This window comes from Echeneis naucrates, chromosome 1, assembly GCF_900963305.1.
Source record: "Echeneis naucrates chromosome 1, fEcheNa1.1, whole genome shotgun sequence".
NCBI classification, from domain to species: domain Eukaryota; kingdom Metazoa; phylum Chordata; class Actinopteri; order Carangiformes; family Echeneidae; genus Echeneis; species Echeneis naucrates.
The window spans coordinates 10622058-10638408 of record NC_042511.1 but is presented as its reverse complement, the minus strand read 5'-3'; the positions used below and the strand labels follow the sequence as shown (position 1 = coordinate 10638408).

Genomic DNA, 16351 nt, shown 5'->3' with positions numbered 1-16351 from the left:
ACTGACGATAAAAATGGCTGCTTCAATAGCAGTGCTAGTTACTGCTTCTCGTTACCCTTTTTGTAAAAGCTCCTTTCAATTTCTACCCTTCCCATCTCCAGTTGTCTTTAAAGTATTGTAGATTGGACGGTGCAGGGTCAAGCCTGAAAGGACAGCTGCTCCCTTCTCTGTTGGTTGTTGAATGAGAGACAGGGCTAGAAGTGCTGCCAATTATTTTCTTCACCTGATTACGTCTTCCCCACAGAGGATAACTGTCATAGTGCATTTCAGTCTGATGACAGTCGGGTTTATGTGAGTCCATGCATCAATTTGGTCCATTTGTGAGGAAAAAGTGCTTTGGTAGAGGGTAATATACGCTGACATCTGTATATCTGATCACATTGTTGGTTTACCTTACATTTACTCTGTTGAACAATACTAAATCTTAGCGAAAACAAACAAAACAAAACGTTGGATTTCGGTGTGAATTGAATGATTCGCCTTACCTTAATATTTTTCTCAACTCTTTTGTCCCTCAAATAATTAGTTAAAGACCCTGAGAAGGTTAATCATCAATACAATACATAATATTGAAAGTAAAAAGTTGTCAAAAGCATTACTAAGCATTAGTTTTCATATAACCTATAGGGACCACTCCTGTAAACATGTGGGGAGAATGGTGGGTCAAAATGACCCAGAAACCTTGTCAGACAAGCTTTTCATTAGCATAGCCACTTATGCTGGGTCAGGCACTGCAAGAAGCTAACAAACATAAAAAAAAAAAAAAAAAATTAAGATGCTAAGTATACTGTTTTGAAATGTCCTCTAGTCGCACCTTTCGGTCATAACAGATTGAGCGTGGGTCTGAATAAGCCTGAAAAATTAGGCGGCATTTCTGATGTTTCCTTCACTAATTATCTTGAAATGCTGTGCAGACAGGGACACGCGGCCTGCTCAAGATTTCTGAGGAAGTAAGCATAAAGTCCCAGTTTTCTTTCCTTTTTAGAATTTTTTATAGAGGAAAATCACATTGAACAGTATGATGAGCATCTTTACATAGTATTAAACACGTCTGGAGAGGAACTTTAAGCACTTGTGTATGGTAGATTAGGCGTTTCATGAGCTTAACAGTAGAGCTGCAGGGCAACTACGGTACTTAGCCCAGTACTTCCAGATTATCTTCTTATTCAGAACAGCGTCAATCACCAGAACATGAAAACACTGTTCAGGGGAATGTAGTTAGTTAGTCAGTTAGGACTGTGCTTGCAGATTTAGCCATTCCTAGTTTTCCTGGTCAATTGCTGACTTGAGTTAAGTCCCAAACTAAGTCTGTTTCCATCAGGCCTTGCCCCTCTGACCTCTTCTATGATTCTGTCCTGCTGGACAGATCACTACACTCCCTGTTATGGAGGAATGACAATAGCAAACAGTGGAAGTTCGGAGCCAGTAGGCTAGAAGTGATAGAACTATGGTTCTTCATCCTGTCCATTCTAATGGTAGTGGCACATAGCATTAGCTCAGACAGAGAACTGACATATTAGCTGGAAAAAGCTGTGTTTTTTGTCTGTGGCTGACCGTTACACACATTTATCACATGTTCTGTTTACCAGATGGCTGATTCATCAATCCGTTGATATTATTTCAGGCATTCAAAACATTAATTCATTGTGACCCTGGGGTCACCCTGGACAGGTCACCAGTCCATCAAAGGGCCAACACACAGAGACAGACAGAGACCAACAACCACTCACACGCAGACCGCAGACAATTTAGAGTCACCAGTTAACCCAAACATGATGCCTTTGGACGGTGGGAGGAAACCCACACAGACACGGGAGGAACATGCAAACTCACAGAAAGGTGCTCTGAACCAAACCTGCGACCTTCTTATTGAGGGGCAACAGCGCTAACCACTATGCTACTGTGCTGCATCATTCAAAACAGTGTTATGAAATTCCTCTGCCACAGCTACTTCCACCACAGTGTTGCTTTGGTTAATTTAAAAAGGTCCTGTGGCTTAAATCTTCCTGTTCTATTTGATGTTTTGACATCCATGATTATAATTATGATTATTATGATTATGCCTTTATTAATCCCAATGTAATTTTTGCCTCCAGTTTCTCTCAGTCTCCTGCTGGAGCTCTAGCATCAACAGGTCAGTCAAGCAATTTAGGCTGAATGTTCTCAAAGTGATAAAAATAAGCACTCGTAGAATAATGGGCATGGCTAACAGCATTGACTACTTAGTTTTAACATTTTTGATGTGTGGCTGTAAATGTATTTGTTACGGTGGTTAGTTGTCCTGACAGTATCTGCTGCTTGAATAATAATAATAAAAAAAAACAAGCTGAGGGTTTTCCTCAAAACCTTCATTAATTCTGTAAATATTAGGATGATGATCTGACCTAAATTAGCTACATTTTACGGAAACACTGGTCTAAAAGCTGTTATAGGTTGAATATCAGTAACAATACTGCTCTTGACGAGAGTAAAATGAATACTAAGCAACTTTTCGTTTGACATCTTATCTTACATCATTCTTTTATTTAACTCTAATTGAATGAATTGCAATGCACATTTTACACTGATCATCAGTCAAGGGAGCATCATCAGTTAATACAGCACGACTTGTCACCTGATAAGTGCAACTTGTGTTGTGGGAAATACAACCTCCAGCTTGATTTAGTTTGTAGCCTACAAGTGAGGCGAAAACTGTCACAATGCACTGAGTCCTTTCTCTGCTATCTCTGCTGGTTTTCACAGATCTTTATGCAACAGGAATGGTAGGTACAATATCAAAGTGACCATGATCCAACTTTGGCACACACTGTGGGATCCCTTTAAGGGGTCACATTTGAGTCAAGAAGTTTGCATTGTATTTATAGAGTGATTGTGTGAATAAGATCTGTGAACAAATTGGTCAAGTTATCAAGAAACACTCAATGAGTGTATGCTTTTAGGAGCATGTGTAGGTAGGTAGGTAGGTATAAAATGCAAAGTTGCCATCCCGTGGAGATGAAATTGCAAGTATATATATAATTTTTTTTCTTTTTTTTTTTTTTCCCTTATAAACCAAAAAATGATATTCCATGTTGTCTGCAGCTGGGTTCAGTCTCTCTGCAAATTTCCAAGAACTGTGTGTTATGTTTTTTGCCTCAGGGTTGAAATTACACAGTAGTTAGGGACTGAAACACAAAAATGGCTAGCAGCTTCACGGCACCACTTATCACTGTCAAACTACCACTCAAGCTGGGCAGAATAAGTAAACCGAAATAGTGCAAATGCTTAGTGTTAAAAAAACAGTCAACTGTAGAATTTCAAAAAAATAAAAAAAAAGTACAGACAGAATAGGTAAGCCTTGCTACACTTTTCACACATATATATTTGACATCATATAGTCATAAACTACAGACAGAAAAAAAAAGTATCACAGTCGCAGGGCTAGGTCTAGTCAAATATTATACTTTTTACTCCACTACATTTCTATTGATGCTCTCGTTACTTGCTACTTTTGTGCTTACATCAGCAAATTTTTAGCAAATTTCTGAGAAAATAAACTTTCTGCTTTACATGCACTTACATGCATCATTCACAGTTGCTCCTGAATGTTTCATTTTTAACTCAAAGTGGGAGGAAAATGAAACGCTAATGCAACTGAATATTTGGGCCCTAGCTTCTTTCACTCTTGGCTTAAAACTTGTAATTTTTATTACTTATAATATTATGTTGCATTAGCAGTCTACACCACTACTACTGACCATAATAATAATAAAAATAATATTCCTCATCGTCATCATAGCATGTGTATAAAATATATCAGCCACATAACAAACCATTAACTCGGGTAAACCAGGAACCAGCCAGCTCCATTAGCTGTCTGACTTTCAGCTCTGATGAATGTCTTCACCATACTCTTCAGTGAATTACTTGCAAATGCCTCGTCTTAGGATTTGGAAATCGGTTACCTCATTCCAACTCATGAGGGATGTGTTACCCACCCTTTCAACCCTTTTACAAGCATGTTTTTTGTTTTAGAAATGTGTACGCATGTGCATGGCTGTTCATTTTATTCCCAAGAAGGTTGAGGCAGCAAAATGCATCAGATAACACACCAAAGCAAGAGCATGGCGGATATCAACTTGAGTGCCTTGACTGGCTGTGTATTATACCGAAGCATACTATTCATGGAACCAGAGAAGTGAGTAAAGACAAGATAAGGGCAGACGAGAAAAGATAGTTTAAAATTACAAGAAAGTGAATGAGTTGGCAAAACTAAGTCACAATTTGTTTATAAGCTTTATCAAAAAGTCATTCACTGGAAAATGTACTGAACTGTCAGTAGCTGAGACATCAAGCGCATCAGTGGATCATCAAACAAGGCCAATGCTTTACTGCTTTCAGCAGTAAAAACATCACACAATATTTCAGGAATAAACTGTAGATCTCTTTTGTACTTACCTCCAAAAAGTGCTCTCAGTGACGCTACCGATGTGAAAGTCATACAGCTTGGTTAGGATCAGGATCACCTGTGAAAAAAAGCAATTTAGGTCAAAATAAGAAGTGAAACTGCATTAAACATCACACAATATCACACTCATTTCAGTGATTCTGGTCTATCACCGGAATTAGTCATTTTCCCCAAATGAAGGTGCTCAATTGTCTTGTTGGGTGAGTTGGATTCCAGGAACAACAAATGTGTTGGCAACCTTCGAGGGCGGTGGGGGAAAAAAAAACTGCAGCACGTCAGATGGGCCACTTCAATCTGTCTTGAAATCCCTAAAGATCATCTAAAAATCAAACATGGTGCTACACATGGCAGGATTCTGGCGCTGGTAGCCATCTCTAAGGATTGATTATTAAAAAATTGAGTTTTCAGCAGTTGTAAATTGGTTCACATTGTGAAAAAGGGTCCCTTTGTGGGAATAAATGCTCACATAATCAAGGCTTAACGTTTGGATAATTGGGGGTGTGGCTCTTAGAGCGACAGTCACGGCAGCATTTCATTCTCATCTCACATCAGTCTCTGCTCCACAACGCCTCGGCTCTTTATCCAATTTTGGATGAGCTGGCGTTAGATGATGTCAGGCACTGCCAAGATGGAGGCAGCAGAGCACCCTACTCTGACCTTCTCATCGACTTTTCGGAAACTGACATCATGGAGGCAATGTCCAACTAGATTCACGGCTTAGGGCGGTGAATCAGCTGGCACTGGCATTGGGCAGTACTCGCTCCTACGAAGATATCTGAGTGGATGGCGAGACCTACCGTGTAAATCCGGCGATAATTCAAACCGGTTTTTAAGTAAGAACTCGCCAAATCTCACTGAAAATGTATTTGGTATAGCCTGCTTTGAGGAAACACTCAGCAGCTGTTGCACGGTAACAACACGTTTTACTAGAGAGGCGAATTAAGTGAACAAACATATAACTCGTTCAGTGAAAAGACTGCATGAATAAAGGTCAAAAGGAAACCAAGGTGGGATTGTACACACAATTATTCAGCATTTATCAAACACGTCTCCTGTCTTCACCAGGAGAGGAGCTTTTATATAATGGATGCTATTTTCATCCATTAGTTAGGGTTAGGTTAGAGTTCCACTGTTTTCTTTCCCTGACTCACTAACTGCAGTACTCCATCCAAGCATCTACATCTCCCGTTAGCATTTCCCTTCCCACACAAAGCTTATGCTTGTTTAAAGCAGATTGACAAATTTGACTTGAGGACACAGGAGGCGTGGCATTCACTCTTTTGGCTGGCACCAGCAATCAGGGCTGGATAAGAAGAAACTGAATGTCTGAGTATATTGGAAAAGAACCAGAACCAGTGTCCTGACATGGCCGACTTCCTTTAGTGCTTATATACTCCGAAAGCTCAGAGGCCCTTTTCAGGACCTTTTCACCTCTGGCTGAGCCTTGTGATCCCCAAAAGCCTTCTGAAAAAGTCAGCCTCTCACAAGGGACCTTTGAATGGTTCTTGTGGGAAGACGTGCCACATGCCTGAGGGATCCACCTACTAAGATTGTGAGCATACAATTCAAGCAAAGCAGGACTGCAGCGCCGGGGAGAGAGCAATGGTGCATAACAACTAAATGGATTTCTGTAATACAGCTGAACCACGTGGAAAAAACTGGATGTCAGCTTGCATTGCACCGTGTATTTTATTTAAGTGCATGTTTGTTGGTCTTGTTGGGCACTGTAGAAATTACTGCATGTGCTGTTGAAGATCTATGGTCTCTACTGCTTGAGGGGGTGGTTGGGGAGTGGGGGGTTTGGGGGACACTCTGGCATGAGTCATCTCATCCCCACTGTCTGAATTTGAAATTCAACATTGAATAACCAGCTGAGAAATTACTTTTGTCCCCTCAAATATTTCAGAAAGAGATGCATCTCAAAAATCAATATTAAAACAATACGTAATGCATTAAGTCGAAGACCTAATGAAAAGCCTTCAATAAAGACTTAGCAGATGTGTTTAAAGTATAGCAAAAAATATCATTTCAAATATATCCTCATTTTCTAAATTCCAATTTGACATACAATGATTAAATTAAAATGACATGGCACTTGTATTAACTTGTTGCCCCAGCAATTGACCATCTGTGGCGAAAACATATTATTGGCATAACGAAAGGCCCCCCCTGTGCTCAAAGGCAGAGTCAAAGATCAAAATGAAATTTTAAATACTGGTTCAGCTCAGTGTTCTCGTAATGAGTTTTCTGCTGAAAAAAATTAAATCAAATCAAATCCTCTCCTTGAAGACCAATAGTTTAATTATGACCACGACCTTTACAGTTGTCAATTTTTATGCTAGATATTGGTACAAGGGCATTAAATTAAACAGTTTTCAATGAATAGGAGCAAACGTGTTCATTCGTTCTGAATGGAATGATTATTAAAAATGCAGAATCATAGCTAAGCATTGACAGATTTATGCGAAGTGGTTTGAAATATGCAGTCAATTAACAACATGTCTCACTCCAAAAGAAACAAGTGAAACAGAATGAAACATGAAAAAACAAAAATGGACAAGAAGATTAATCTGATTGTATGAGTGTATATAATTCCTGCTACTAATCCGACCTCATCCGTCATTTCACCCTATTCAAAGGCTCTTGTGCCATCAAAGTGACTGATCAAAGCAAAACAAAAGATTTGCATAAGCATCCTCTTTAAGACAGCTCCTCGGACCCTTTGTGTTTCAGCCCAAGCCGTTTTAACGTCATCCACTTTCTACACTTTGCTCAGAACAAAAGATCTCTCTGTGCCTTTCATAGCAGAATGTCACGGGACTCTAATATTGATACTCACACACAACTGAAAACAAGCTTTTAGTCGCCCACAAACAGACGTCAGGATAGCCGACACCATAATGGCAGCTGGAACTGATCATTATCTAAGAGTGATTAAGCTTCTCCGCCTCTCAGTTGCATGTCAACAGCTGAGCAATTACTTTTTCGATTTGCGAGCGCTGTTTATGAGACATAATGTCAACTGGTGGAGGCAGAGCTCCCAGTTGATAACAAGGCAAAAAAAACACTACCTGTCCAGGGTGTAGCCCGCCCTCGCCCAATGTGAGCTGGGATTGGCTCCGCCACCCCCCGCAACACGGAAACAGATAAGCAGTAGAGGATGAATGAGTGAATGAAATCAGACACGGGAAGCTTTCACACAGTTTGGCAGGACTGCAATTGAAAATCAAGCTGTTGACTTAACAGTAAGTGAATAAATACACCACGGGTCGGTTTCAAAGATAATTATATGGATCGTAAATGGCAACAAATAGAGACTTGAAATAAAAAGGGAGTTGATAAAAGCATCTGACGCATAGATTTAAAAGTCATCTGTTGGACAACAAAGTCCACCTGACTGGTCTCTGATTTTAATTTAGGTGGGATTCGGTCACCTAACAATTATATCATACCATTTTCCAGTATGTATTCTAACCCGATTTTTGTCATTGGCCCTCAGGATTGTAAATTGCCAAAGAAAAAAACATTAAGCAAATTGTACCGTGTCTAAAATGAAATCGGTTTTCCAGCAGCCATTTGAGCTCTTTGGTCTTTCCAGACATCTCGCGTCTGTCGAAAAAACTTCTGTAAGGCACGTAAAATACTAAACTGCTTTGTTCGGAGCTTTGACTGGTCAAAATGATCTCTGTGGAGGATTCAGCTCCTGGATTACTAACATTAAAGAAATCCAAACTTGGAGAAACAACAATGGCGGTAAAGACAACAGGGGCCGGTAATACCACACTATTTGTGTATTGCCTGGCTTGGTTATTATAATGATTCTGAGACTCAAGGAGGTCAAAGTTACATAGTCTGTGACTGAAAGCAGTTTGTTGAGAAACACATAATTTTATCAATTTATTTCATTTATCTGTTGGAACAAGACAAGAGTTGTCCAAGTTGTTTTGTTGTGTTGGATGGCGGGTGTATTGGTGTTTTCTTTTTTTTTTTTTTCTTTTATTAAAATGTTTTATTTTCCAGTGTACTTTTTTGAAGTTCCGTTGAAATAATTTCAACGGAAAAATTAAGAAACATTTTTTATTATAATATAAAATATTTTTGTAGCACAGGATTTATATGCGGCACTGTTGTTTTCTAATGACTAACGAAACTGTATTTAGGTATTTACTATTTGTATGCTGCTTTTAATTATAGTTAGGTAACTGTGATTATGCTTATTGTTCCCCCACAAAGGCTTCCCTCTGGCAAAGCTATTAACATGTTTTTACTATTTTCCAAACTAAAAGGTAGGCTGTCAAAAAAAATAAAAAAAATAAAAAAAATATATAAATAAAATATATAAATATATTATATATTATATATTATTATATATATATTATATATATTATATAATATATTATATATATAAAAATATAAAAATATATAATTTTTTTTTACATGGTACAAACTTAGTGTGTACGTTTTTGCTTTACTAAAATCTGTAGTTAGGGTAAATACATATACACTGATGAGGGGAAATGACGTTATTCCTGATTTCTAAAAGATAAAGTTCAAATAAAAAGGACGTTCTGGTTGTCTCTTACAAAACCGGACCCATTCATCACCTTTGCATATCTCTGCGATCACCAGCCACGGTTTGTTCTTCATATGCAGTGACAGAAAGCCTTGGGCCATCTGGACATGGTGTCCCCCAAATATTATAATGTCAAGCCTCCATGTCAGCCTGAAGTTATGTCAGGATTTTGAGCCAAATAAACGAATTCCACTCTGAGAACGGGAGCGAGTTGAAACGTGTGGGTGTCTGACTTGTACACTGCTGTAGCAGTGTTAAAGCACTTCTGCTTTGCTTCCATGTTCTACTGTACAGCAAAGGTCAACATTTTCAGCACCAGCACAACATGTCGGCACACACAGACACATCATCATGATCGTGTCAGCACGGACTACAGGGGAATATCAGCCTGGAATGGATAGAGCTGCCTCTTCACACACAGCGAAGAAAAATAAGAACAAGGCCACCACTCGGGATATCAGATTACTGTTTATGCAAATGTATACAAATACATTTTGGTGATGTACCGCCATCAGTCGGTGGAAGGAAGACGTGAAATTTGTTGCGTTTGGGTGTGTAGATGACGTCCCAACAGGGTGTACTGCAGCTGTGTGTGCAGGAGGAAGCTCTGCACTGCTCAGCATCTTCAGGACATCACTCACAGAGCTCCGTCCTTCTCTTCCGGTCACAATCCCTCACACCCTTTGTGTCTTCATCTCTCTCTATCTGAATTACTCTCTCCTTTCTTTTCCTCTTCCCTTTCTTTCTGATGTGCCTCCCCAGAGTAAATTCCTCTCTCAGCTGGTCCATCCTTTATGTGGCTCTCTTTTCCTTGCTCCCCCACTGACCGATTCTCCCCTATTACTTTACCAGCTCAGAGGATTCCTCCCCACTAAGCCATTTTTATCTCTGATTATCTGGGTGTGTCTTTACCCTCTTGCTCTCACACTCTTCTCCCTTGGATTCGTGCCTTTCCGACCAATCTCTAAGATTTGCTCTATTTTTAATTTAGTTTTAATTTAGTTATCTCTGTTAATAATACCCATCTTGGCTCCCATTTACTTTTACTTTGTCATTTTTGGTCTTCAATCATTTTTATTCATGTATTATAATAATACCATTAAGTATTTCTTACAGAGTAGACAGAGACATACTACGTATGTATACTCTATACAGCCACCCAGCCCAAGACAGTGTTAAGAAAAAAAAAAAAAACAGCTATCATCATCATCACCTTTTTTGTCTGTGCTGAACCTTTGTTTGGTGTTTTTGGTCATAGAAAATGCCATGTATATTTATCTTGTGTTGGGATTTTTGCTGTTGTTTTACTTCCTGTCTTTGTTTCATTTCTTTCCATTGTTATTGTCTCCCCTGCCCAAATGTTTTCCACCTGTGTCCCGTTACCTACATCTTTTAGATGTTTTCTAGCATCTGTCTTCTCTCTCGGTTCATTTGTCTTACTCCACCTATTGTTATGCTTAGTTTACCCCTCTTGATTTGGTTTTTGTTTTATCTTTATATTAAGCGCTCTTTATAAACTCTCCATTGCAGAATAAAATCATTAGATTTTGGAGCTAAGGAAGAGTGAGGAGTGGACCTGACTTGATTTGATCCTGACTGTCATCTACCCTAGTCGATCATCTATTTTTATTTGAGTGAAGGAAGACTAGCGATCGAGTGACCACTTGGTCATCAGACAGAATGCTGATTCAAAGCACGGTATCACAGGAGTCACTTTTCACACGTTTTTCCATGGTGAGCTAACAGTTTGGGTCCAAACTGTGACAGCTTTAACCACGAATGGAACAATAAAGATGTGATTTATGTACTCGGTCTCTTTTGTTATAAAACCTGTATTGATTTAAGTTCTTATCTCAGCTTTTGTCTCCATACATGTTCGAGTAGGTATCATAAAAACTGTGTGAAAACCATGACATCTTAAATTTAGATTTAAGGAGAAGGCAGTGAAAGTTTTCCTTGTCAGCAGATGCATGTGGAATCGGCTTACTACAGCTAAACAAAACACATTATTCTCCACTATGAAACTCAAGATTGGTTTGTTTTAAGTTTGGCTTTTGAGACCAACAGTTTAGACTTTTATTTTATTTTTTTTGTAAACTCTGATTTAATAATGGTATTGAAGGTAAGTGAGGTTTCCTGAAGACTGCATTACAGTGGCTGCTTTCTCATTCCATGCAGCTCCTATTCCCAATAAGAAGGATTTGGCAGCTCATGATGGCCATGGTCAAGGATATGGAATTCTACTGCATAAAAAAAGGAATAATTAGTGTCACTCAGGGAGAAATGTTTTAGCTAGTTCAGTTAATTTATACTCTGCTTAATTGTCTGTTTTCCTCTCAATTGTTCCATATATTAGTCCACAAATTGATGAGGACAGCTTTTCTCGAGATGTGAAGAGAAGTGGGAAGTAGAGCGATTTTCCAATAGACTGCTTTAAAAAAAGACTTGCCATCGCCCCCTGATGGCCATTAGACAGAATTCAGGTTTAAGGCTCTTCCATACTATTGTCACTGAACAGCCCTGTAACATGCACTACATCGCCAAAAGCATTCGCTCACCTGCCTTGACTCACATCTGAATATCGAGGCCAGTCAAGTTCATCCACACCAAACCCTCTCATCCATCTTTATGGACCTTGCTTTGTGCACTGCTGCACAGTCACGCTGGAACAGGAAGGGGCCATCCCCCAAACTGTTCCCACAAAGGTGGGAGCATGGATTTCTCTTATGGTGGCATACCAAGAGATTTTGGAGAGTCATGACCTCAACCCAAACACCTTTGGGATGAATTAGAGCGGAGACTGAGAGCCAGGCCTTCTCATCCAACATCAGTGTGTGACCTCACAGATGTGCTTCTGGAGGAACGGTCAAAAATGGCAACTGCTGAAGCTTGTGGAAAGCCCTCCCAGAAAAGTTGAAGCTGTTATAGCTGCAAAGGGCGGACCGACGTCATGTTAAACTCTGTGGATTATGGATGGGATGTCAGGTGAGCAAAGACTTCCACTTCCATACACAGCCTAACCTCACCTTATCTCCCTAACTGCAGTCGGAAAGAGGCGTAGTTTGTGTCATAAATGATGTTTCAGGTTTTGAGTTGAAGAAGAGAGTTAACTTGGACTGTCTCAACCCATACATGAAGCACAATATGATCAATACCTGCAGACGAGCCGCATTCCTTACCGTCCGAGCACTTTTAGATTTGAAATTGTTATAACATGAAAACATCCTTTTTTCCCATCTATTATAAATCCCCTTTTCCTGATGATTCCATAGAGGTTCACAGTTACTTTGGAACCTACAATGAGTAAAAAGATATTTATTGGTTTTATTATTTATTTTTATTCTTTTTTTTTTCCCATTTCCACGAGTTCAAGCTTTTCATTGGATTGCTTTGTTTCTTACAGCTATAGTTATACCTTAAACATTCAAAACCGAGCTTGGTGATCAATGCAGTGCTACGAGGTGAAGGAAAGGTCAATTGATAAACCAATAGTGGTCTGCATCGGCAGTAATGAGATTGTGAGCATCTTCTTTATCACAACTGTGGGACTTGTACACTACGGGAGGAATAACCTTTCCAACAGAATACGATAAAACTGTCATATTATGCTGTTTATGCCCTACACCAAATAAGTTTCAGGCACTGCCATTTCACATTTGCACACTGGATCCTACCACAGCTTCAAAGACCTGAGATAAAGACGTTACCACAACAACCATCTGTCTTCAAATCAGCTGCAAGTGCTCGTAGAGCTCCAATCATTCTGCATCCACAATTTCATTGTATAGAGAAAGCCGCTGCTATCGTCTTAAAAAAGGATTCATAATTTGTCAAAGCACACATATTCTGGTATGAGTGAGATGAAAATGCTGAAATATACCCAATGTCAAAAGAAAATTGGAAAATGATATCCTGTGTTTATATTCCCTTTCTGCTTCACTTCCATGAACTCAATTCCTAGAAGCAAAGCATGATACTGAGCTGCTGGGCGTAACATCTGCAGCTACTTTCAATGATACACTGTTTACTCTGTTTGATGGCTCTCCTGAAAAAAAAAACCCAAAACAAAACAAAACAAAACATATACAAAGCAGCTGCAGTCACTCATATCTAAATTAAACTCTATGTACGGATATTTCTTCTCATTGGTTTCATTATCCTTCGAGTATACCCACGGTGTTGTTGCTACTGCAATGCTGCACGAAAAACAGCTCCACAGTGTAAAGCAAGATGTCAGCCTCATTCTAACACTTAATTAGGCTCAACAAACTCTAAAAATATTTGCAGGTTAAAAAGAAACTCTGCATCGTCTTCAATAGAGGAGGGGAAAATTGCTTCTCTTCAAAGTCTTTGGCTAATGTGAGAGTAACTTCAGCATTTTTATTAATGTTCACCATTTGCTTGTGACTATTTTTGTCATTTCAAAACCGTGCCACCACCCCGTAAGATTTCCTGTTTGCCCATTACTCTTTCCCATGGTGCATCTGTCTCTCAGGCCAGCTCTTGAGCAAGTCAAGCGAAACAAACACTATCTGGCTAGCTACGGAGCCTGCACTCGGGGTTAGAGCTTATCACAGTGTTCGCAAGAGTGCAGTAAAAACAAAGCCTATGTAGACTCCCTGACTGTATTCTATTACCCTATATAACACAGACAGATAGAAAAATGGAAGTGGTCGAATTTCATTGACTCAGAAAATCACCACACATCACAATAAAGCTAAAATTATATCCTACATATATCCGACAAACTCACAGGCTAACAGCGCTTGCAGAAAAGAAAAGGTGTGAAAGTATCATATCTTTGACTAAAAGAGTGCAGTAAAGCCATTTTCTTGTCTTTGTTCCAAACATCCCGTTTTTTTTTTTTTTTTGTTTTGTTTTTTTTTCCTGTCTTAGCATTCAACACATGCAGAGTTGATCCAGGAGCTGTTCAAAGAATTGTCGTGTCTCAAGAGAAACTACTTTTAGAAGAGTAGCCCTTCATGTTCAGTTATTCCAAAGCGTGATGGCAGGTGCTGTGTATATGGAGGAAATTATACCCTATGTTGAAAGTTAGACTGGCACAGAAAAAAATTGTGACACATTCCAAAATAGAGAATATATGTACATCATCATGTCTACTTAATGTGATAGCAGCTGCACGTGTAACATTTTCTTTCATTTCCGAGAGGAAGAAACAAAACCGTCTGTATGCAGTAGCTTGCATTTCTTGTTTCTGTAGTCTGAGTAGATATAATTGTGTTGTGTTGTATGCACGAGTGACATTATGTTGCATAGGTTTATAGACTGAATCAAGTATGACTGAAGTTCAATCCAAAACCGAGCCCAGGGAAATGGGAGTCAAACACGAACAGAGAACGAAGGAAGGTTCAAGCAGATTCAAGGTTTTTGGGCAATTTCACTGTCACAGTGTAATTTCAGAGTTTTTTATGGAATCTGCAGCACCTGTGTGTGCTGTTAAACAGGTTCATCAAACATTTTCATCGCATTCAAATGGTGACGCTTTAAAATACTAAACACTCCAAGCAAAAGAAGAGCTTGAGAAATTTGGGATTACAGCAAGTTTTTAATTTACTGAAGCATTATGTACGAAAAACAAATCATGTTAGGTCTGGTCTATTGAAATATGTGGATAATATATAGGGATGAGCGAGTACCCGTATCCGTATCTGTTCAACCATCGACATTATCTGTATTCGTACTCATAAGGGGCGGGACCTAAAACTGAAGTGGGCGTGGTTTATTGCAAAGTTCTATTTTTAAGCCTGAATTTGATATAGGTTGATCAGAAGTTACTATATTTATTGTAAGCCTCAATATTTTTTTATTTACAGCTTCATTTTTACACCAAAGTAAGAAGAGCAAGCCGACCGGAAAAAAAAAAAAAAAAAACCTGACACGGTGAAGAAACGCAATGCGGGCTGCATGAAGCTGTCTGTCACAGACCTCTCATCAAAGATGTTATTTACGACAAGAAGATATGCAGTATTGCATTCTGTATAAACAATGAAGACTGTTGACCTTTATTCTTATTAAGAATGAAAAACCCTGACAGCTGACAGTCTAAACACATCCTCAAGCACAAGTTAGTATTAATCTGATCAGGGCCATCTTCCACAACAGCCGTTCTGAACATTCCTCCTTTTTGCTCCGTCTCTTAACACTGGCACATCATTTCCGATTAGAGGTACATATTGCTCTTTATTCAGAAAGCCAGATTCAGGAATTAGTCAAATTCTGTCATTTTCATCTTCACATTATTCGCTCTTTCCTTTTTGTGCTCTGGCAATTTCGTCCTCTCCAGTGTCTCGAGGAGCAAAAGCGAAGAGAAAAGTAAGGCAGGGAGGTTTAACTGCAGGCGCTCTTACATGTCAATGTGAATCCTCTCAGAGGTGACACGATATGGAGGCAGCAGGACAGCTGGTTAACACCAGGCTCCATCTTACACTCTTAATTATGTCCCTCCCTCGATCTGACACCATCTCCTTTCTCTAGATGGTACCTGCTGATGGGTTGGTGTGAGGGAAGAAGCCTGAGTGGGAGGGGACCTTCTCTATGGACCTGCTCAGCCTCTCGTCTTCGTCATAATATCCAAAGTTTACGCAGTTGTACGAATCTACATACCACTGATAAACTAAAAGCGCCTGAGGTAAGCTCGGCATTGTTAAAAGTGCAATATGTTTTCCTTTCAGGAACAGAATGTTATCCATCGTGCAGTCCATCCATCAGCGCAGCGGGGTTTCAACACAAACCGCTTGCTGATGACTCAGGAGCCGCTTACACTGACATCTGCTGCAACAATGCTGGATTTACAAACACCACAAAGTGGTGGCCGTCGTTGAGCGCCATCCACTCCATATATGCCTCGATTGTCGTTTTAAAGTAGATTTAATTCTAAGAGACTCCCTTGAATGAAATGTGTTTTCACTGTTCATTTGTCCATATGATGTATGCAAAGTAAGCAGTCAGCATCTTGGCTGCAATTTTTCACTTTGGAACAGCCGTAAACCAGTGACGGTCCCAAACGAACCAGCCATGGTTCCCTTCAAGGAGGGGGAGGGGCAGTTTGTCAGTTTATTTATTAAAAAAAATAAAATAAAAAAATGCATAAATAAAAATTACTTTTTTATTTTACTGCGCTTCTCTCTGAAGCTTGCTATTACCATATCAATTTCATTACACACAGCTCTTTCATTACTCAGCCTCACACAAATAGTAGAAGTGCTGATGTTGTTGGACAAATGGTTGTTTGTTTGTCTTTGTTGTGTCCCTTAAACTTCTATACCCAGTGAACATCATAACTACAGTGGTGAAATATGCAACACAAACTC

The 16351-nt window shown here is 39.4% G+C and overlaps 1 protein-coding gene across 1 annotated transcript in view; it reads right to left on the bottom strand.

The window, feature by feature from the left end:
- The window catches only part of sorcs3a (sortilin related VPS10 domain containing receptor 3a), a 167217-nt gene that overhangs the window by 94164 nt on the left and 56702 nt on the right, over positions 1-16351 (bottom strand). Inside the window, exon 3 of the mRNA XM_029517248.1 lies at positions 4438-4505. Within this exon, the coding sequence (XP_029373108.1) occupies positions 4438-4505 (68 nt within the window). The remainder of the gene's footprint in view (positions 1-4437; positions 4506-16351) is intronic.